At 39.5% G+C, this 23919-nt stretch overlaps 1 protein-coding gene across 5 annotated transcripts in view; it reads left to right on the top strand.

Annotated features, from left to right (window-relative positions):
• GRIP1 (glutamate receptor interacting protein 1) overlaps positions 1-23248 on the top strand; it is a 221669-nt gene extending 198421 nt beyond the window's left edge. For 3 of the 5 annotated variants that reach the window (XM_035544071.1, XM_035544070.1, XM_035544069.1), the window contains 9 exons: positions 3085-3229; positions 4287-4435; positions 4603-4791; positions 8262-8418; positions 11968-12079; positions 12225-12269; positions 14731-14964; positions 21815-21961; positions 23012-23248. In XM_035544071.1, the coding sequence (XP_035399964.1) occupies positions 3085-3229; positions 4287-4435; positions 4603-4791; positions 8262-8418; positions 11968-12079; positions 12225-12269; positions 14731-14964; positions 21815-21961; positions 23012-23248 (1415 nt within the window). The remainder of the gene's footprint in view (positions 1-3084; positions 3230-4286; positions 4436-4602; positions 4792-8261; positions 8419-11967; positions 12080-12224; positions 12270-14730; positions 14965-21814; positions 21962-23011) is intronic. The other 2 variants (XM_035544074.1, XM_035544072.1) reach the window with 1 other exon arrangement.
• Positions 23249-23919: the final 671 nt, after the last annotated feature.

Here is a 23919-nt window from a genome sequence, read left to right as displayed (position 1 = left end):
AAGAACTTCTCCCACACTTTCAAACACTTGTGGGTTTGTCCTGCCCCCCACCCCTCCCATGGCCTTAATGTCTTTCCCAGGCAGCTTCTGTTTCCACAGAAGGTGGTATACATTTTCTGTCACCATCACCAAGATGTGGATTTCAGTGTCCATCCATGTAAAATAACATCTTTGCTCTCTTAGGTGTAGCACACTGTGGTAGCTGGTACAGATTTTAGTCTGACTGAGATTCTTACTTCACGGTTTTCTATTACATATTCAGGTTGGTTATTTTACAGTTGCATTATCTGCATCAAGATTCCTACACAACTACAGTGTCTTACATAGACATGATTGGTATAGCTGAACATATTTGAATGTAGATGGACAGCTCAGAGACCTGCTGAGCAAAATTCTCAGTACAAATGGTTCTTATAACAGTCGAGTAAGTGTCAAAGTGTAATTTAAAACATGTATAGCAGATTTTCAGGTACTTTGAAATCTAAAATGAATCAGTGTCCCCTGAAATACTACAGAAAAATTATTAAAAAAAAAAAAAAAGTAGCAAAGGTGTAGCAACAAGTGTACTTCAATTAAAATCAATTTTAATTCATTTCCACTGGTTAATTTACTTTATTTATGAAAGCCTGGTTTTCTCACAAAGAGAGTAAATGTGTTTCTTAAACTCAACAGAAAAAATCGTTAATAAATTCCCTAATAAAACAAAAGCCTGATGCTAGTAGATTAGTGAGAGTAGAGCACTCCAAAACAATTTCTAAATCACAGAATGAGATTAAGATTTTCGTATTTGTTAACATCCCATGGCATGCTTTTTTGAGGAGGGCAAAGCAGGGAGCAGGGTTTTCTTCTTGCCTAGATTCTCATTCCCCCTTTATCTATCAAACTCTTTCTTCTGGTATTCATTTCAATGTCTTCATAGCTTCTAGCTCTTCTTCTGTCTTCTGTTTCTTCTTTCTGCTCTCTCTCTACTCCTTCCTTCACGAGATGATTTTACGTAGCTCAAAGCTGTGTCCCTCACAGCCAACCATGCAAGTGAAGTCAGCAGCAGGGTAAAACATTACATACTCCCCCAAACAGTGCTCTTTTTTGCACTTTGTTTTCATCAGTCCCATGTTGCTCTAAAGAGCAAGAGACTAGTGGATAGAACAGAAGCACTGCAGCACAGAGGCAATATAACAACATTTCCTTAAATGTGATTTCAAAGAATTATCCACATGCATCACTACAATAAAAGAAAGAAGGGTAATCTCAAAAAAAAAAATGAGACCCTAAAAATTTATGATTTGATTACATTTCCCTCTGAGATGGAAGTATGTTTTCAGAAGAAGTTTGTTTTCAGCAATTTTTCTCTTTTTTTTTTTTCCTGCCAACTTCCAATTCTGAGGATTTTGTCTCCTGTTTAGCCTAATGGCAGCTACCCTTTTCTGAATATCAGAGTTCTTTGCTTTCATGGCAAAACTGGTCTTCATTGTGTATTCAGGCCACATACAGGCGGTATTCTTGAATAGCTTGCATTTATGTTGTCTGGAAAGAACAGAAGAAAGTAATGTAGCAATTTGACATTTGTTGCATTTTACCATTAATTTTCTTAACTAGGGCTATCCAGAAGAAAGACATAATGGGCCAGTCTCCTTTCCAGTCATTCACAAAGATCTATAAACTTCCAACTCTCACACGTGGCAGGACTGCTGCATAATTAATATCTTCTTATTCACTTACCATTGATAACAGAGAAACATTAGCATTGTCTCAACCCTTAGCAAATACTGGCTGTTGTATTTTCAATTAGCTTGGTGCAACACTTTTCACCCTTCTGCTGAAGTCTCACCACATGTCGTTGCCACACCCGTGTAAACATTATGAACATTAGGTCTCGGGGGATTTGAGGGCCAAAACTCTGTTGATAATGTCGCAGGTAGGAATAAAAAGCCAACAGTAGCCGTGAAAATCCCAATATTTTTTGCCGAATAAATACTGCTAATGCTTTTCTCCTTTGAATATTGTGGGTACGGTTTCCTTTATGTCAGTAGCAAGTGGGAAACGGGTGGGAGGAAACTAGACCTACATTTTCTTCAAACTGGGAAAAGACAAAATAACTTCAAAGATATTAGTGTTTCTCCAGCTCTGCTGACATACCACATCCAGTGTTAGAAGAAAACAGCTCTTTGAACCTTTGCTAGTGATGCTGGTTTTTTTTCTCCTCTTAAATTTTCCTACCTACAGGAACAAAAATGGGAGCATTTGAATTTTCTGACTTGTCTCAGGTTAGTTTTGGTCACAGTTACAGAATGTGCATCCTAGACATTTTCCACACTCACTAAGCCATTAAAAATGTCATTGCCCACAGATCTAGGAAAAGTTGCCAGCCAGGCCAAACACCCTGGCTGAATACCGGTAGCATAAGATGGGCAAGGGAGCATTTGTGATGGTTCTTTGTTGAGATTAAAATTTCAAAATAATACAGATTTTATGTAAATAATGAAAAAAAAAATCTAATGGAGTTATTGTTCAACTTAGGTGGTAATTCAGGAGCTATTTTTGATTCCATTCTGAAAGTTTAAAATTTCTCTATTAAAAATATGGGATATATTTCAGGTTCTCTTACTAAGACAACTGCTCATCTTATGATGACTTTTGACCTTTCCACAATTTTTAAAGGAAATTTCTTTTTAGAATTTTTAATTTCTCTTTGGTTTTAAATACCCTCCATTCAGTTCAAGGAACAGAAGAGTCCTGGTAGTTATACAATATTAGTAACATGTTTCTTCTCTAATAAAAAAGACTGAAGTCACATTTTAATAGGAAAGAAGATACTAAGATTTTAAACAGAATAAAATTCAGTCCTACTAGAATGGGGGCAATTGTTTTATTGACTTCAATGTAATCAGGTTCTGGCAATAAAAAATAAAGTGCTCAAGAGATATTTTTTTCTAAATAATCCAGCAGAATATGATTTAGAGGTGTATCTGAAATATAATCCTTTGAAAATGTTGTTTGATTACCAGTCACTAGACTGAATGTGTTATTTTTTTTCATTCCCTCTTTCATAAGAAACCAATTGCATCCCCTTGGCATTTATTACAGATGAACAGGAGAGCTCTGGAGCAATTATTTATACTGTTGAGCTCAAGCGCTATGGTGGGCCTCTTGGAATTACAATCTCTGGTACTGAAGAGCCCTTTGATCCCATAATTATTTCCAGCCTTACAAAAGGAGGATTAGCCGAAAGGTAAATTGGAAAGCAAAATATTTTTAAGCATTCTTTTTGTCAAGGTAAAGATTTATTTTGTTGACCTAAACATGCTAATTTTCATTGTTTAGCTGTTTATTTTTTTTAATTCTTCAGATCTGAGTTTATAATCTTTTTGCTGGCATTTTGAGATGATTACAAAGTTCATGAGCATGAGGAATATCCTAATAGATGTTCTTGCACATACTATACAAGTCAGAGAATGAATTGTGGTCCTTATTGTAAATATGATTGAAAAAGCTGCGTAGTCACAGGAACATTTCAGCAGCCTTTTAAATGTGGTAGCCTTGTATAGTAGAATAGGTAAGGAAAGCTCTTCATGTGTCTAACTTTGTCTGAAAATATTCTGCTCATAGTCCACACACACTGCATCTGTACGTGCACTTACATACACCATAGCTACCATTACCCGAGGAGTAGAAATGCTCCTCTTGGTAAGTGATGGATAGAGAATAATGAAAAGGCTAATGTTTTCTGTCACCTGTCATTTCTAAAAGGTAGAGTTGTCATAACTAGTCCCTTTGTTGGTAGTTTCAGAGCAAACCTACAGAACACAAAACATGATAACTGTGCTCAGCCAGAACAAATTGTGCATTTACACAAAGAGAATTTATTTTCTTCTTATGCTACAATCCATCCTGAAAACCACATTGGTGAAATAGCTGGCTACTTGCTCCCACTGCCATTATCTGTTCTGTTGTGAGACTTCTAGAAACATTACATTAATTTCAGGATTTATCGAGCTGTCTGAGAGTACTCTTAAACAGGTGGGCTGCCATGAATATCATCCATAGGTTATTAACTACTGCAGTAACACAGAAATCCATCTCTCCACACCTCAGCTCTGCTATTGTCACTACAACAAAGGTGACTTGCTTTAAGCGTTTCTAACAATAGGACTACTGTATAACACAGCTATGAAAGCAGAATGGGAGAAAGAGAGATGAGACTTTCATGCCTCCAAATATGCAGACAAATTATCTTTGTTGCTTTTTGTGCTGCTCTTCTAATGTTTTACTTCTCTCTCTTACTATAGAACTGGAGCAATTCACATAGGAGACAGAATCCTAGCAATAAATAGTAGCAGCCTGAAAGGAAAACCTTTGAGTGAAGCCATTCATTTATTACAGATGGCAGGAGAAACTGTCACTCTGAAAATCAAGAAGCAGACAGATGGTGAGTATGGCCAAAGTAGCACCAGTGGTCTTTAATGAGTGTGTTTTTACAGTTTAACAAGCATTTAGGCCATCCGTGGAAAAATGTCATGTCATTAGTAAAAACCATACTCTTAGAACTGCACTAAAGCAATGACCACCTCCCACCCCCACCCCTTTTCTTATAATCCTATTCAGCTACCAGTCCCAAGAAATTTTCTGTCCCTGTGGGTCACATAAATGAACTGAGCGATGCTGAAGATGAAACCTCTACCGCACAGAAATCTGGCAAACTCTCAGACATCTATTCTACTACAGTCCCAAGTGTTGACAGCGCAGTAGAGTCGTGGGATGGCTCTGGTATTGATACCAGCTTTGGAAGTCAAGGTACTATCAAGAATGAAGTCAGCATTTGAAGTAGAAACTGTTGACTTCATGGTTGAATTTCCTTTGCCTTAAAGAGAATCTTATTTGTACCAAGTTTAAATCTTGTACTTTGTAATGTGCTGGTGTCTCATTATGACCACACACCTTGCCAGACAGCGTGATTTCTTACGCTTGGCTGGCCTCAGATTCATTCTTTTATGACAATGCGGTGTGTTATGAAGCATTTATCAATACGTTAACAGGCTTTTGTTAGCTTTTCTGACATCTGAATGGCCAAGTCCATAGATCATCCACAACCAAATGAGTTTATCTTTCAAATATAGATCAATGCAAGGCACAGAACACCCTGAAGGTGTTCATGAATTTGGTGCCCATGTGCAGTAATTTTTAATGGACAACAGATTTATTATAAACTGCTGAAGGGGGAACATTAGGCATTACTTACGATTTGTAAATCTTTTTCTTCTTCCTCATTCCTGCAGCATGAACACCTAACTTTCAGCCCTCAAAAGCAATCATTCTCTTTAAAGACATGGTTTTCATTAATACTAAATTTTATGCTTCTGTTTGACTACTGTTTTGATAGGATTTTCAGATGATTCCATTTTAATTTGTAGAAGATTAGACAGATTTATTCAGGCAGTGAGGAACTCAGTCATCTTTTAATAATCTAGGTAACAAGTAAAACAACTTCCACACAGCATCTTTTGTTTAACTGACTTTAAAATGATTATTTCCATAGTAATAATGGTGTGCCCACTACCTTGCAGATATTTGAGCAGATAGATCCTTACCTCAAATAATTTTTTCTCACTTGCTCTGGTTTCATGCATTCTTGCAACTCTTATTTTTCTGTTTTTTTGTGGCTTTCCAGGAGCATGGGTGGTGGTAGCATGTTGTCTATGGCTGGTGGACAGCTGAGTTGTGTGAGCGCTGCCCAGCAGATTACCCATCTAGATTGAAGTTCTGTGCTGGTTATTTTCATTGCTATTCTTCAGTGTGCCTGCTCAGTGATAACACTGGTGCTTTTTTTTGTAAAGCAAAATGTTTCCTTTGAAACCCATGTGAGATCAAGAAGTAGCTGATGTCACTGCTAATGGCCTTTTTTCTTTTTTTTTTTAATTTTTAAATATTTCTTAGACTTACTGCATATATTTTGTCATTGACTTTCCTTTCAATGGGATAGACTCGATACATTTCATTATAACTCCTGTTTTCAGCATTTTACTTACTGTTATATAAACGTTTTATTTAGTACTCAATTTAATGAGTTAAACTCCTCCTGTGTAATTTGTATTTCACTGGAGTTATGAGTTTGGATGAATTTGCCTCCTTTTCTGTTTTTTAACAGTCTTGGTCAGCTTATCAAAATAAATAAATCAGGTTAGATTTTCTTCTGATTTTTCTAAGCCCTAGGGAGAAATATTTCTGAAAAAGTGCCAAAATGATGGCTTTCATTTTCTGTCCGATTTAATGATTTCTGGAGCAAATTATTCAACTGTGGAGAAGACAGATCCAGAGTCCTCTGCTAAATCCTGATCATTGAGACTTCATGCCAAAAAGTAAACCAATATCTCAAACCATATTATTTTTTTCTGGCTCCCCTATGAAAATCAGCCCAGTCTCGGCTGGGTACATAGCACTTCTCTTAAACAGCCTGAGTGTAATCAGAGTTGTGCCTTATCCCTTGGTGTGGTACTAATGTGACCTACATTTCTGCTAAAGTTCATTCTGTCTTGACCTGTCAAGCTGAGTTTGGCTTCTTTCCAAACCTTTCTTGGCATAAGCACAGACTAAGCAAATTGAGGATTTTGGAGAATGTTTCTGGAGCACCAGATAATGCTTTATCCTATTAGTTACTTATTTAATGCTGGTGAGCCATCCTTTCTCTCCTTGAATTAACACCCTGGTTTGTACCTTTGTCTGATGCATCTGCCTCAGTAATCTAGAGCCTTCCCCACAAAACAGTCAAATTTTCACAACCAAAACCCTTCCCACAATTTGGGAGTATGATAAAGTTTGCCAGTTAGCTGGAGAAAAGCACGCAACTCTGTAGTTGCATGGGATTTGAGGGAGACAAGTCTAGAGTGATTTATGGAAGTGAATTGCCCTCTTTAGAGAGGTGACAGCAGTGGCATTTGTTAGTCATCAAAAAAAATGATTTCCTAATCCACTATGCACACCAGAAAAGACGAAAAGAGGAATATGTCAAGATGAGATATATATACAGCAGCTCTACCTTACTGCATTTTGCATACCAGATCAGCACGAAGTTGTGACAAGTAAATCTGTGTGTTCTTTCTGATACATCACTTTCAAGCCAGAGTCTTGTCGGGTTCCTACTTGGAATCCAAATTACAGTTAATTCGGTAAAGCTATTGAGCTAATACCAATGTTGCTTTTATGATATAAGCACGCAGGAAAAAAAAATGTGCAGATGTCAAAGCCACCTGATGCCACTTGCACGGTCTTGAAACATTTGGAAATAGCTGATAGAGAAATCACTCTCTGTAAGATGAGCTTTCCACGGGTGTCTGTTGGTCCTAGGCATGTGTGCCCCTTGTGAGACTTCAGAGCCCTGGTGAAATGGAATAGCTCAGCTAAGAGCAAGCCCCTCCTGCACAAAGGGGCATGGTACAGAGATTTTCACATGTTGGCCTTTACATAAGGCAGCACAACCATGCAGAGCAGAGCCGGGCTATGACAGCAGTCCTGCACCTGTATTAATGAGGCCTTGACTCTGTGGTGCCAAGACAGTCACCCTCCTTCCTCTTGAGGCATTTAATCCAGGTAAAGGTCACTCGGGAGCCTCTGCACCGTGCCAACTTTTGCATCTAGATAGCCATGATGCATATCAGCAGGGGCATAATTGACTCTAATATGTCACTAACTTTTAATTACATTGCTTACATTAGAAAAGTACTAAGAGGCAGAAAAATCTGTCTTGTCTTGTCATCTGAAAATTCAGGTTTGTTTGTTTCTTTTAATGCATCCTTGAAAACTTTAATAGGTCTGAAGCATTTTTTCCTTAATAGATTAGGTTTATTTTTGGATATTTTACACATGACTATGTTAACACATGGCTAACATTCATAACACTAAAGAGTTACTCACTAGTCTGAATAATTCGATGTATGAAGTCAAATTGGAAATTGGTGAACTTGTGAAAAAGTCCAGCACAAAACATAAGGAGTAGCTGAGACACAAAGAGTAGGAAATCTGTGTTGGATATGTTTAGGATTTTACTTTTGACTGACTTTCACAGAAGAAGCTCTAGAGCACTGATAATTTGGGGCATAATTTAGGTCATTTATTCTTCTAAATATCTGAATACAAGAGGAGAAGTGAGGTGAGGAGAGGAGAGGAAGCAATTATAAGTCCACATTCAATGTCTAGAAAACCTAGCTTCAAAGATGTACTTTTTGTCATTAAAACATACAGTAGCATAAGTATATAATTCATCTTTTTAGGACCCAGCTATCAGGCTTCAGGATACAACTTCAATGCCTATGAATGGAGGAGTCCTAAACAGAGGGGCAGCTTGTCCCCTCCAAGCAGACCACGAAACCACCCATTCCATGACCCAGTGCTGAGTGATGAGGAATGGGACCAACCTACAGCAAGCAGGTAAGTTCTTGTACAAGTTTCTGTTTTCTTACCTGCAGCTGCAGCAGTGCCTCAAAAATGGACACATCATCTAGAATGAAATTATGTTTTTCTAAGTCAGCTGTAGCAGCTCTTCCTTTACATATAAGATATAGTATTTATACTTTATGAAACTTACCAGAGTAGATGAATGACATTTGTCAAAGATTATGATGCCAAAAACAAGGCATATATTTATTTTGAGTTACTTTAAAAATAAAGAAACAAAGCAGGGCATTCCCTTAGGTAAGCTTCAAAAATTAACTGCTCTGTTTTCCACTTCACAAAAATAACCCTACAAAAGGAAGTGGACAAAGACAACCAGCATGTTAATCTTGTCTTCCATGAAAATTCTTCATTTTGGTTTTGGCAAAGAAGCAGGTATTACAGCCTTCTTCCAGAAATGCTTTAGAGCTCTGCAGTGGTTCAGTGGGAGAACAAAGTGACCGTAGTAGAAATATCTTGTCCAAAGCCATGCATGGACATGCATATTTTCTGCCATGCATTCCTCTTCTGAGAAGTAAATCCCCTCTTCAGTGAATTCCTCTACAGGCAAAAGAATTTTCTGAGGGAAAAATACTTGGTTGACATTGCTTGGAGGTAGCTAAAGATCCAAAAAAAAGGGAAGTCTCTCATTCTCTGTTCTAACAATGATCCAGCAGTGGAACCACTAGAGAGACCTGGGTGATAATTCCTGCCCAATAACAGTGCTTCCTCAGACAAAGGCAGACAGATATTGCAGAAAGATTTCAGTGCTCTTTGTACCTGTTGTCAAGGCTTGCAGACGTGCACGTCTTTAGTTAGAAATACAGTTTCTTGTCATAGCAACACAACGAGCCTGAAATCTCAGTCTGTGACAAATTCAAGTTTAGTATTACAGAAAACCTTTCTTGGATAACCCTACTGGATAAGGGTCCAGTCTGTTAACTTTAAATTTGTGAATCAAGGCAGGGCTTAGATGGCAATGCGGCTTTTCAGAAGCTGAATGCTAAATCCTCTGATAGAGCAGATTGCCCAGTGGCATTTTGTCTGGAGACAAGTCTGTCAGGATGATAGCTGAGATCTGGGCAAGTGTAAACACTCACCCTTTATCCAGCTCCTTTGGTCCCTACAGGCCGGAAGCATATCAGAAGTTTTCATAGGCTATTAGTGGGCAACATTTAATAAAGGAAGTGAAGGTAGTTTTCTTCATGCTTCCCATTCTTAACAAGTTACTGTCTTTAATTTGAGAGCAGTAATTTTATCCACAGCACTTGATGGTGCTCCTATACCAAGTAGTGGAGAATGTGGGAAGGGTGCATCTGTTTTTCCAGCCTGTTATGGGGGTCTCCAGAAAAACACCTCTTCTCTGCCCCTAGCTAAGCACTCTGTCTTCTTCTCTAACACTAAAAAGTAATTTTTTCTTACCTTTATTTTGTGTAGCACAGCTTCCAAGAATATGTGGCAACAGAAGGAGACTGAGACGTTGGGAGAGAATCAAGAAAACCATTTAAAGCAAACTTCTGTAGAAAGGTCAGGGGGAGAGAGCATCAGGAGCGTGAAGAAAGAGGGCAAGCTGTGGAAAGGTGCCTCTGGTGGGCAAAGGAAAGGTGGGGGACAGCTGGAAGAGTGGAATACTTCCAGGTAGGAAAACAAAGAGTGCACAGGAGCGAGATCCAACTGGGCTGGGGAAGGGAGAGACGGAAGAAAGTAAAAACAGTTAAAAGGAGAAAAAGGAGAAAAAATGGGTGAAAGCAGAAGGCACATCACTAACATGCCATTGAGTGACAGTGACATTTCAGTTGGAAAGTGAATGAAACCGGAGCATAAACTGCTCTGTAGCCTTGTTTCTATCTACCACTGAAAGGCAGGACACGTCAGTTACAGTTCCTGCTCTAGGGAAAATGATTTGCACTTCAAAACGTTACCTACAGGAGTGAGTGTGCCAGATCCTAGAATGCCCTATCACCTCCTGATGGAGAAAAAAAAAAGGGGGGGGCGGTGGGGGGTGACACTTGGTCTCTTGCATGTCAATAAGAACCAAATCACAGGCACCTGTGGTTTCATATCTGTCCCACTACCTCTCTTTCAGCATTTTTGTGTATCTAAATTACTGATGGCTCTTTGAATGAGCATCCATTTGAGAACCAAATATATTTGTTACAGCTCAAACAATATTTCACATGACATAAAATCAATCTCTCGGGTTTTGTTTCAAGGAAAACAAATTAGATGAGAAATGATTTGGAAGCTCTTTTTTTTTTTCTGATGCAGCAGCTCAGCTACAAATCAGTTTATTAATGTGGCTGTAATGGAGATGAAAAAGTTGAGCATTTCACACACCAAGAGACAAGACTTGGGGAAGAATCAAAAGAGGAGGTGAGGGGACCCAAAAGACGAATTGTTCCAGCCAAAAGGAGGTCCAGACTTACAGGCGTCATCATTTCAGATCTCACAGGAGTCAGAGAAGGAATGGAGATCCTGTTCTAGAAAGCCCAGCCTTTGCTGCCACAGACATAAAATCCTGTTCATTAACTCAAGCTCCATTTTATATTACGATATTAGTATCCAATATAAAGAAGGTATCGGATTGGATTAATTAGTCGATGTTCAATGTTAGCAGTTAAAAAAACTACTTAGGTTGATTGAAAGAGCTAATTTCAGAAGTTAAGGATCTTTCCAAAACCATGTTTTAAATACTTTCTTATCGTGCCTGGGAGGAATTGCATCTGTGCTCCAAGTAGGTATTCTCACCATTTCTGTATCTATTGCAATATCTCAGAAGAGGCACTGACGCTAGATGGAGAATCATTGCAATAAGAGATCCAAACGGCTGGCCATTGTCTGCCTGACTGATCGTAGCTGTAAGAAAGCATCTCTGAGGCAGAGTATCATGGGAGAAGTGTTCAAGTTGTTGTCGGTTGTGCTGGGCAATTCCTCTGTTTAAAAGCTATTATGTTAACAGTGCTACATTCATGCTGTTCTCAGTAATACACAGTTTGTCAAGCAAGGCCTCAGACGCTTCCATGACAGTGTTTGCTCTGTCTATGTTAAGCACCACTAGCTGCAGTCCATGGGCAGCTGCTCCAAAGTAACAGCTTGCTGCCACCAAAAGGGCAAATTTTTGTTCTTTCCGTCCCTCATCCTTCCCCTGTGCCTGTCACATAAGTTTGTACATAAAATGACTTGGAGTGGTTTCTATTGTGGCTGTCAGGTGGGGTAAACTGATAATGATAAATGGAGCTTAGACTGAATCAGGTGAAAACACCACCACCCCTCTTTTGCAAAATGCTGTTTGCCAAATTGGGGCTCTTTTCATGTTCCCTGAAAGAAGTCTGTGAGGTTGAAAGCGACTGCCAGGCTATGAGAAGACTTGTCATGTCCAGGCTCTTCATGTCCAGCGACCTCCCCACTCTCCTGCCTACCTACTGTAACCTCCTGTCATTCAAGTTGCAATCTATGGCAAGGCACATGTGTAAAATATATTTTCAAGAGGAAAAAAATAAAAATAAAAATAAACCACCTTTTTTTAACCTCTCATTGTAAATCTAGCTTCGCAGGTACCCATGATAACACCGAGGCTGACCAGGAGGAAAACTTCTGGTCTCAGGCTCTGGAGGATTTAGAGACCTGTGGCCAGTCAGGAATTCTGAGGGAACTAGAGGTAGAACAATCTTAACCTTTCTTTCCGATTATAGAGAAATATAATGGTTTTGGTTTGGTTTACATTCATTTTATTTTCTCCTTTTTTTCTTTTAATTTGCACTAATCACACCAATTCATTTAAAAGCTTTAACCCCTCTCCACAGGACAAGGCTGACAGGCGTCTGTGTTTGAGAAACATGACTCTCTTGGTACCTACCCTTTACGTTTATATTTTTTGCTTGTGCAGCTGCCTCCCCCACCCCTAACCAGAGCTATTTTTCTTTTGTACAATGCAACTGAAATTCTATAAAACATGTTCACCCCAGAGCTTTTGACTTGTAGCTTCTGCTGTGCATACCACTGATGCTGTCTACACAGGCAGCAAATGGCGCAGAACTTCCTAAGTGGGCACATCCTTCCTGCAGCAATGCATCCCATTCTCTGACGGCCGCTTTATGCAGCTTTTCTTAGCATGTTTTAGGTTGTCTTTTAAACTGAAACTTAATTTGATTAAGATGAACATAAAAGAAAATCGTCTTCTCAAAATGTTCTGCTATAATCTTACCACGCTGAAAAAAAAAATCCTGCTAATGTGAGAAGTGTTTGTTATACAGTAAATTCTTCATGATGCAACAAATTTCACTCTGAAATTTATTGCAAATCTAACCGTGCTTCATGTTAGATTGTATGTGGAGTGGGGTTGGGGAAGAGGCAGAGTAACTTTGAGCCTTTATTTTTGTAATCACCTTTTCTCTAAGTTCTCTTATCGGAACAATTAAGATTATACTGCCACTTAAAACCGTGGGATGAAAGGACCTAAAATATTTTCTTTTATGTTCTTTTAAATTCCTGGAGCTGTGAAACTGGCAGAATCTCATTTTCATTTTTATGTTATATGAAGTCCTGTAGCAGCCAGGAGGAATGTGAATGGCATAACAGGGTGAAAGTTTTTCAGTTCAGATTAATTTATTTCCTTTAGATTTATGGCTTCTGTATTGCATGTATGGGTAGCAAAATGTGATTCTCATGTATTTGTTATTGCAAACCAGAGAAAAGCAGGAGAAAATGTTATATGGGTTTAATTCCGTAGTTAGATATGGTTTGGTACCACAGACTTCTCATGCAGTTTTCAATATTCAGAGCACAATAAAAGGATATGGAAGTAGGTAATTCAGAATTGGAAATGGATCATTCAGGATGACCAGAATTCAGTTACTTCAAGAGGCTGAGTGTTCCTCAGCCTTTTACAAAAGTGAAATTTGGAACTGCAGGTGCTGTATCATTTAGAGCATCATCTTCTTGCACAACCCACAGATCTGAAAAGAAAGCAAGACCAGTTCAGTGTGACAGGATGCTGAGAATGCCGATGCCTCTGTTTTATGAAGTACCATCTCGTAGTCAAGGACTCCTCCTCATTTTTCATTTCAAGGTCTTCAGCCAAAGAGCAAAGAAAACTGTTGTTTGCCAAGTCCTCCAGCTGCTTTTGCTCCATCAGGGAGTAATATCCATCATTTCTGAGCACAGGAGAGACTATTAAAGCTACAATAGATTACCTTGTAGTGAAAGTAGTGCTGGAGCTGGGAGAAAGACAGGTGACAGACATGGTCGCCAGAGTCAGAAGCAAACATTTCTTTGCCTGTTTTTCCCCTATTTTTCCCCACTTCATTTTCACTTCTCATTTTCAAGCAGGCTGCCTGCATCCTGTCCCAGTCAGAGTTCAGCTTATGGCTGTTTAATTTCCCTTTTCTCTTGTCCGTCAGTGCCAGGGAGAATAAACAGGAAATTCAGTGTACCCCGTGCTGTCAGCAGCAGCAGGCTGTACCGCTGTGTGGTGGCAGTGCCAAAGTACCTCCACCTCCCGTTCCCTGGAGCAGAAATTCTTTCACAACGGAGGAGCCTCCTTGCTGTGCATGAGTACTTTTCCTATCAGTCCATTCCACCCAGTGGATGAGATGACTCCTGTTGTCTTCTTTCAAGAGTTCACATTCTGCGTCCTCTTTCATCTAACATAAAAGGCTAGCTTTTACTGAGGCTAAACCCAGCAGTGAGACCGGGGTTGTATCTCTGAGGTAACAGTGCTAGCTAAGGTAGTTACTCTTGCGATACGTACATCATGCAAAAGGTCTTTCTGAGCAACGAGCTTACCTGTGCTGAGTTTCCCCCACCCAGGCACTGTCCCTGCCAGTGCTGAGTCTAGAACTGCCTTCACATTCTACTGACTTTTTTTTTCCACCTTGCACACCCACTCTGTCTTGTAAACACCCTCCTATAGATCCAATTCCAACAAATGTAATTATGCCACAGCTTAAACGTCATTTTATTTACATGTCAAATATTTTTAAAGTAAGCAGTTATACTACACACTCTTCAGTCCTGCCTGCCAGGAGACTAGCTTAGCAGCATAGCCATTCCAGTGCTCAGTATTTTAGTTGGAAATGCCATCTGAAAACTTTTGCCCATAGGGTTTTGTTACTGTTGTTGTGTTTTGTTGTGGTCCTGTATTTTATAGTGACTTGCAAGCAGATTGAACATCTGTCTTCTTGCCTTTTGCTGTGCCCTGAGTGATTGTGTTTTAACAAAGAATAGAGAAGTTTTTCTTACTGCTATGAATTAACCACTTTCTTAACCCACGTTCTGTGTTAAAAATTAACCTGTTCATTAATGCTCTAGGCCACAATTATGTCAGGAAGTACAATGAGTTTGAATCATGAAAACCCACAACCTCGTAGCCAGCTGGGAAGACAAGCCAGCTTCCAGGAAAGAAGCACTGTAAGGCCACATTACAGTCAAACTACTCGTAGCAACACGTTGCCATCAGATGTGGGGAGAAAGTCCATGGTTATGAGAAAATTTAAGCAAGAAATGAAAGAAATCATGTCACCAACTCCTGTGGAGTTACACAAGGTCTGTAATTTTTCTTCTGACAGTTTTGAAATAATATATTCAGCATAGGGAATCTAATTATGTATGGCAATACAGTAAGCACTTTTTATAATGGCTCCACAGATGTAATTCTGGGGCCATGCTTATTAGTTCCTACAAAAACATTAATGATATATCCTTATGGGGAAAACAAACAAATAAGATGCATCCTTGTCTACTATTTACTTTTACAACAAATCCTCAAAAGGGACTGCTCTTTTGCAAGGAGGATCCACTGGTAATTTGAATTGACAATACCAATAACTCATCTCTGCAAAATGTGTTCATTAAAAAAAACAAAGTTTAATTTCTAGAAAATACATTTCTTTAGAAAATTACTCAGGGGGGTTTGGGGCTCCCATTGGTCCTTCTTCAAATTAACACTCATTTTGAATCAAGTACATGATACTCAATGTATACAATATAGAATGTATTTCAAATTAGCTATTGTTTCACTTCTCTTCATAATTCCTTTGCTCTAAAAAGGACTTTAAAATTTCAGCCTGTGCAACTTTTCACTGCTCAAGACTGTTGAAATCATACGGTGATATTAAGGTGGCTCTACACCCCAAGGAAGTAATGGATAAATTATCTTTAAATATGCACAGAAAATGCCATGCACCATAACAGCAACCAGATCCCAAAACTGTGGGGAATGTTATAATGCTGTTCTCCTTGATGGGAATGAGCATCCCATCTCCTGCACCATCTTCCTCTTGAAGGTCTGAGTTTTTCCAGAGAGGAGACAGAAGCATGGAGAAAATTCTTTAAAAGGTCACGTTGTCACTCGCAAGAGGGTTGGTTTGCTTTCTAGTCCCTGCACATTTCATAGAATCATAGACTGGTTTGGGTTGGAAGGGCCCTTAAAGCCCACCCAGCTCCAGCCCCCTGCCATGGGCAGGGACACCTCCCACCAGACCAGGTTGCCCAAAGCCCCATCCAGCCTGGCCTTGAGCACCTCCAGGGGTGGGGCATCCACAGCCTCTGAGTTTAGTTCACAGTTCATTCAGTTTAGCTTAGTAAGATAGTGTCTCAGTGAGTATGTGCTAAACGGATGTTTATAGAAGGTATTGGAGAGTGGATCTTGCATTTGGACAATGAATAAATTGTCGATGTAAGTAGTCAATAGGGCGTGTTGTGATAGTTTTAAGCTATTTGTATTTCCAGCTTGATATGAAGTGATTAATGGGGTTGGTTACTGTGCTCGGTTTTCCGGAGTGGAAAGTAAATGTGAGATAGAAGATGAAACTACACCAGCAGGCATTCAATGGTGCACTCACATTCAGCAAAGATACTTCTATGGATTATAAAACCAGCCTTTCATGATTGATGAAACAAATCTTTTGCTGGAGAGGAGGAGTCAGATTGCTACTGAGTTAGCGCTGTGTTACAGCTGCTAGCTCTTAAGTACTGGTCAGTAAAAAATACCCTGTCCTAGAGATTTATTTTTTTTTATTATTTTTGTTGTAGTTGTTGTAAAGATTGCTGTGACCTTCCATTTGAGTAATTTTTGTGTTTTGTTGAGACAATGTACCTGCTTTTCCGTGGTCTGCTGAAGTGATGTTGAGTTTGCTTATACTGTTTGTTCTGTCATCGTTTCCTTTCTAAGAATCTAAATTTGAACCTGCACTATATTTTTCAATCTTTGCAGTCATTTAAGAAAAATGGAAACCAGTGACTGGATCTTATGGGCCAGTTCACTAAAATATGCTTATACCCCTATGATGGTACATGCAGGTTAACCCAGGCATCATGGGCTGGTTTTATATTTATGCTTATTTTAGTAAGTTCTTACTGGTTAGTTTTACTGGTTCTTGTGTAGCAATGTGCATTTTACTTTCTCTTCCCTCTTTAATTTTTGACAGAGACCTCTAGTTTAACATGAATAACCCGCTCAGTTTCTCTTTCTTAAGGAAAGTTTGTCCCGTCAGAGTTTTCCAAAACTCTGCAGTGCCTCAGGAATGACTGGGAATTCACTGTCAAAGAAATTCCTCAATTTAAGTATTTTTTGTAACAAGTCTTGCTGGCTAATGTGCTCTGCCCTCTTGCAGGCAAATGTCTCAATCATTTGGGCCACTGACAGGGCAACCAATGAAATAATAACTGCTTTGGAAAACTGTGATGGTATAAGCAGTCCCTGAAATACAAGCTAAGACGTAGCTTGCCTAAGACTTACTTCAGTGAGACATTCAAGCATGTCCTCAACTGTACACTGCTGAGTTTTCGTAGTTCCTTCAGCAGGACAGTGCAGATGCTTATTTACTACTTCAGTGCAATGAGTCTGCACATGTGTTGAGTCAGGACCTACGTGCCCTACAGATCAGAATTCATACCTTAGTTTGATTACAGCGGGATGGGCTGACTGAGGAAGATGTTCCACTGGTTTTCATAACCTGATTGGGAGAGAGCTACAATATTTCATTATGCTGAAGAAAAAGCCACACATAAAACCAAAATGCATAAATTGCTGGCCTAGCTGTAAATGGTAAGAGAGAATAAGACTGGATAAAACTCCTCAGGCCATAAACACAGATGAGTAAGTTATGTTACCAGCTTGTCCTTCTCAGATGCATACCTGTCAGAAGGGCAACACAGCCCTGAGAATTATTTTACTTAATGCTGCAAACCTTGCAACAAGTTATCCTGAATTCATCACCACTATTCCTTACTTCACTGCATCGTATGCACCAAACAATTATTTTAACTATTTTTGTCCTGAGGAAGCTAGGATTGAGACATGTCATACAGATCTCTTAAAACATTTGTTCTAGATGGTTTAATCAGTAGCATTTAATTTAGCTGAACACCATATTGCTACCCAAATTGAATTAATGCCTTTAATTGATTTTATCTACTTAGGTAAGCATATAGATTAATATTTTTCTTAAAATCACAACAGACCGTTTTTTAAAGTTTCATAGACCAAGCATTCCTCTGAGAGCAAAAATATGCTCAAGACATAAGATAATTTTTCAACATTATTGCTGTAAGTAGGCATTAACCTAAAATTACCATTGGTTAAAATTTCTCAATATCTAATCTGTGCAAGACATATAAATTTAAATTAAACATTTTTCCTCTAGATTTGAGAGGGAGGAGAGGCACAGAAACAAGCTCAAAACCTGTAAGCCTCTGCTTAAAATTTGTAACTATTTAATTGCTTATGAAATATGAATTAAATTTCCATTTCAGCTTTCCTTTCCCCTTAGGCTCCTAATGCAAATTTAAAAGTCTAACAAATCATCTACAATTGAGATTTTGCTATTGAGGTCAAAACTTCCAAACAGTTTTGATCAAAGTGCATATAATACATAGGAAGATCTAGGTGTTGCATGAATTGCCTACAACCTCATACCCTCCAGATCGGCTGCATTAGTGGCAAACGAAGATGAGAAACCTGTGTGGGTTAAGGCTTTGCTCGTCCTCATTATTAAATAAAAATCAGAGTATTTCAGGTAGCAGTGTTTCTACTCTGAGATTCTCTTTTAGAAAGATATGCTGCCCTAAAAAGAAGTAGCCCTAAAATTATAACCCACAATATAAAAGAATGTTCTCTGCAGATGCCTAAACACCTAAAAGTGTGATTGTCAAATACACAACGATGTTCAATCATGACCTCATCCCTTAAATGAATAAATACCAGTTCATTGAATTTCCAAGCTCCTGATAAATTAACCAAAGGTCAGGAGAATATAGCCATAAGGGAAAGAGTTTTTTTAAATCTTTTATGATCCGTATATCTGAAGAAACGGAGGCATGAGATAATACGGTACATAAAAGTCCTGATTGTGAAGCAGACACTAATTCCCTTCCACAATGCGCTGTCTGTAGAAATCAGTGAAGTCCAGCGGGAACAATTGGAGGGGGCAACAAAAGACATTCTCTCAAGTTTTGCTTCCTGCAAACACGGTTTCTCACCTCTACAGGAAAACTCCACTTCCATGTCCCTTATCATGTGCAATGCACCATGTTTTGACTCGCAAGGTGGGCATGAAGTAGCATGTGGTTTTCCCTGGGCATTATGCACAAGATACAAGGTCAAGTGAGCTAATGTAGAATGGCACTTCTGTAGACCTGCAGAGCAGAATTTGTGCATATTTTGTTTGCTGATAGACCACATGCTAAGAATAGGAAAAAAGGCAATGCTGTCCTAGAGCATTTAGCTAGGACCACTGCCTGTAGTGCCTGCAGAATTGTTGTCCACTCTGTCGTGGCTTTGGTAAGGTCTTGACTGAGTGCCCAGTTTGGGGTCTGAAAGATAAAGAGGGATGTTGTCCTACCAAACAGAGCCCAGAGAAAAACACTCCTTGTTTCACATAACTGCTGAGGAGAGAATAAAGTGATTTCCTTGTTCTTTGTGGCTAGCAGCAGGCTTAAGTCTCAGCAAGGGTGATTTAGTTTAGACAGAGGGAAAATAGCTGAAGCACTGGAAGGGATTACTTTAATAGACTGTGGAGTTTCCATCACTGGAGATTTTAAGAAGCAGGACAGATAAATGTCTTTCAGAAATGGGTTAGATGCAGTTGATCCTGCCTTACAGCAAGAATAGAGTCTAAATGACTTCAGAAAGCCCTGTTTCATATGGTTTAGAACTTCCTCTGAGGTTGGATCCACCTCCACCTAACTCCAGGGCCTGAAGGAAGAGGAAGGGGAAAAGAAAAGGAACAAGTGGGAAGTTCCTTTCAAAAAACGGTGCCATCTGTGCCAGAAGAACACAGTATTTTAAGTCTTGTCTCCTCTTAGGCCTTGTATCCTGTTTTTATGTTTTAGTTTTCAAGGCTTCTTTAAGAAGCAGTTAACAGGAAGCATTCCTACCATTTGTGACAGTGTGGAAAATAAGTTATTTAAAAGAGGATTTCTGTCCTGGTACAGTGCTATTTTTTTTTTACTCGTGCCAGGAAAAGCACAGAAATCTGTCGATAAACAAAATAAATCTCCCTCCTTTTTTTTTTTTTTTTTTTTTGGAGGGAGTGTGGGGGAGCAATTGTTTTTAGTCTTGTGATACTGTTCATCTTAGGGCACATCCACAGCAGCTTCAAACATACTTCAGACCATGTTAGACGTGCTATGGTATCACAAACAAATGCCTCTTTGGAGAACAAATTGTTAGAGGTTTCCCAGAGTCCTGCTGATACACCAGCTGTCGATACAAATTAAAATCCTTCTCAGATGAAATATATTGAATTTGCAGATAGATTTGTCAGTAGGTGAAATGCCCTTTGACTCTTAAAATGCACACTGAGATGGATAATGAAAGCTTCAGTGACAAGTTAGGTCGGGGGAAAATGGGAGCGAAGACAGCTTAAACTCAGCAGTCACTGGGAGGTTTAAAATGGCAGGTCACACCCTGAAAAAGAGAACCCATCACTGGAGAAGGCCTCCAGCTTGATTAACGGGACTTTAGGCATGGCTTTCTATTTCACTGTATGTACTGTACGAAGAGAGAAAAGCAAGGGAAGAGGAGGAACGAAGTGAAGTCAGGGATGAATGCTGTGTGTGGATATTGGTGCTTACTGCAGCATGAGATGTTTTCACAGCAGCCCAGTGATGCTCCATCCATTTGTACAGACAAAATGGTGCTGTCGCTACAGCAGCTGGTCTGTTCTCCTGATGTGAGAGAGAAGCAAGGAAAAAAAAAAACACCCCTAAAGAAATAAAAACCTAAGTATACCTACGAAGAAGTTTCTGAATCCCTTTCTATCAAATAACTGAAATAACAAAACTACCTGCAAAGCATTAATTCTCTGAATGCTTGGAAAACCTCCTTCTCCTAACAGTTTTAACTTCTATGTCCTACTTTTGAACGGCTGTGTCTTACCTCTGTGACTAACACCCCTGCGCTAACACAATTGTTTTTGTGCAGAATTCCCTTCCTGCAGGGTCTGTCTGCAGGAGCCGTGTTTGTGCTTTCTGTAAAGTCTGCATTGTAACTCTAATACTGAGCACTGCTGAGACTGGGCCTTGCAGGGCTGACCATCGCCTGGCCAAAACAAAAAAGGCTGGCTGGGGCCCAAGGTGCCAGTGGTATTTGTGCCCTGTGGCAGCTCCCAAAGCCATGACACAGGTGATGGTTTGGTTTAGGCCAGGTCTTTGTTACTGCACGTCGGCCTTCACCGTTGAAATCCCCAAATGCCAAGTCTTGTTAGCAGCACTCACGCTCTCGCGACTGAACTGAGACTGGCTGCAATTAAATGATCTGTTCCCTGTGGAGAGATTATATGGATAGCTTTCAGCTAATTTCTTGTCCGTGCCACACAAAGCCTCATCATTTGGGAAGGAGGGGGTGGAACCTGTAGTTTACAGTAAGCCCAGCTGATTTTACAGCCTGTTTTAGACTAGATTCAGACTTTTGGGGCAATTAATTATGCTCTCAGAGTCAAAAATGGAATGAGTGAATCGCAATACATGTTGTTAAACCCCAAACCCTACAATTAAAATAACTTACTAATTTACTTATGAGAAACAAAACCTAATTGGCTGACCAAGCTAATGCCTGTACTTGGGTATCCTGGTGACTAGAGAACAGGACAGCAAAAGAGTAAGACTCAGAAGAAAATCATACCACAAAAGGTGGTATAGAAAACACACGTTTCCAGCTGATAAGCAGAAGTGAAGAGGACTGCTTATTACTGAAGAATAAGGAGGCTTCTGAGATCATTAATACGATGTAAAAATGGGGTCATCTCTCATATAATACTAGAAGTACCAAATAGTAGGTAAGTGGTCACTCGAACATGAACTAAGCCTAGGAAGGAGACCTGCCGAGTGCTTGTCGAAATGTGGACACACTTTTTTTTCCCCACCTTATCATCACATCAAATTACCTCCGCAGGTAACATTGTACAAGGACACTGATGGAGAAGACTTTGGGTTTAGTGTCTCAGATGGCTTATTGGAAAAAGGAGTGTACGTTAAAAACATTCGACCAGCTGGCCCTGGCGATCTGGGTGGTTTGAAACCATACGACAGACTGCTACAGGTAATGTTTCTGGCACCACACGGGTTTGGCATGATTGGAGATGACATACAGCAGCCTTTTTGTAAAAGGAGTTGTTGCAGTACTGCATGGTGTTTGGGTATCATCTGGGTACTCAGATGCTCGTGCAGAAAACTGAGTGAAGTTGTGTCAGCACTCATTTGGAGCAACCTTATTATCTGTGTTGCTTATTATATTTTCAGTGAGGAGCAGTATTGCTATTTTTTATTTCTGCTGAGAAAGGATGTGGGGGAAATGGGAAGAAGGAAAAAAAATTATCCTAATTGCTTTGTGCCACAGGCTGTATAAATCACTTAGAGCCTAGATAAGGCAGCAGCACCTCATGGTGATTTGGGCTTTTATGCAGTAGAAGTAAGAGTAGATTTTTCTCTGTAATGTCACATTTATAGAAACAAATTATTTATTTCAGAACTTCAAAGGAGACATAAAAATGCTTACTGGAAAGTTAGAATTTCCCAAGGCATTTCCAGATGGATTTGTAATTTTTCCTGTTCTTGATACAGACTTGCAAATTGTTTCTGTGCTTAATCCAAGTTGCTGATCGCCATAGTTGTAATAGCATAACACTGAGTGCCACGCTTAGCGCAGTGCCAAGTTGGCTTGTGAGGGAAAAGCTAATTTATTTATTCATTGTCAACTAGGCCTATAAAATGTTTGTGTATTAATGAATACCAGAGAAAACATAAACAGAAACTTCAGATGTGGGCTATGGCGTTTAAATTGATGAATACTGAGAAAGTGAGAAAAATTATGTGCTGTTAAGTATCGTGTATGGCGTAGGCATCATGACTACTGACAACCGCTATGATCGGGGCCAGTAAGGCCACTTTAGCCACATTCCATTAAACAGGAAGTAAAGAACTTCACTGATGTCTTCGGATCAGATACCATGGTTAAACAGTCTTTTATTGGGCTGTTCTCTAGCTGCAAGATTTAAGTCAGATTTCATGGTCTCAAGGATGAATCTGTGTCTCTTGTGATCGTATTTCTTTGTCTTAAATAATAACGAAAAGCAATCTTCTAATTGTTCAGGTAAACCACGTTCGCACCAGAGACTTTGACTGCTGTCTGGTTGTGCCCCTCATCGCAGAATCTGGCAATAAGCTGGAATTGGTTATTAGCAGAAACCCACTGGCATGTCAGAAAGGAAGTGCAGACCGGCAGCCTTCAGCAGGGGGGGAGTGGAGTGATCAGAACAATGCCTTCCTCCAACAGACTGGACATGCTAATGTTAATACAGAGACACGGGATCCTACAAATACATTATAGCAGAAAATAATTTTAGTGGGACATTTGGTAATAAAAGACAATTATGGTGCTAAATCCCTTTAAGATTTTTCTGAAGATAAGGCTAAGACACAATATAGCACTAAAAAGCACAGGAGGTCAGTCTGTCTGTCTCAAGGCTTGTATTAATTCATGGTCACGTTTTAAAAAGTTTAACTCTTTGTTAAGTCACTCCATTTCTAAACAATCTACCATTAGCAACAGTACCTAAGGGCATTTTTCCCCGAACAAGAAACTGGGGAGATGTTTAAACATGATTTAGATGTACCTTTCCCTTCATCATCAGCTGCTGTTTGAGGGAAAAAAGCATGGCGTTAACTTCTCCTAACAGTAGCGTCCAGGTTGATTTTTAAAAACATTTTAGCAGCAAGCCCTTGTCTGATGGCCGAGGAAGAATGGTGTGCTGGCATCACGCTTTCTTGTTAACTGTCTAGCTCTGTAATTATGGGGACCTTGATTCTGCTGGCAAGAATGGTATACTCTTCAGACAAAGCACGGTTTAGATGTTTTAACAAAGTGTTTTTAGGACGCTGCAGCATGTGGTGAACATTACTCCCCAACAACTGTGGTAAATTTTAGTAGCTCATATGTTATTCCCTATGCAATGAAATAATTAATGATAGGTCTTGCAACATGTAAGGCTTTTTAAGCAG

The sequence above is a fragment of the Cygnus atratus genome, chromosome 1, assembly GCF_013377495.2.
Source record: "Cygnus atratus isolate AKBS03 ecotype Queensland, Australia chromosome 1, CAtr_DNAZoo_HiC_assembly, whole genome shotgun sequence".
In the NCBI taxonomy this organism is placed as follows: domain Eukaryota; kingdom Metazoa; phylum Chordata; class Aves; order Anseriformes; family Anatidae; genus Cygnus; species Cygnus atratus.
This window is presented reverse-complemented; position numbering and strand designations above follow the sequence as displayed.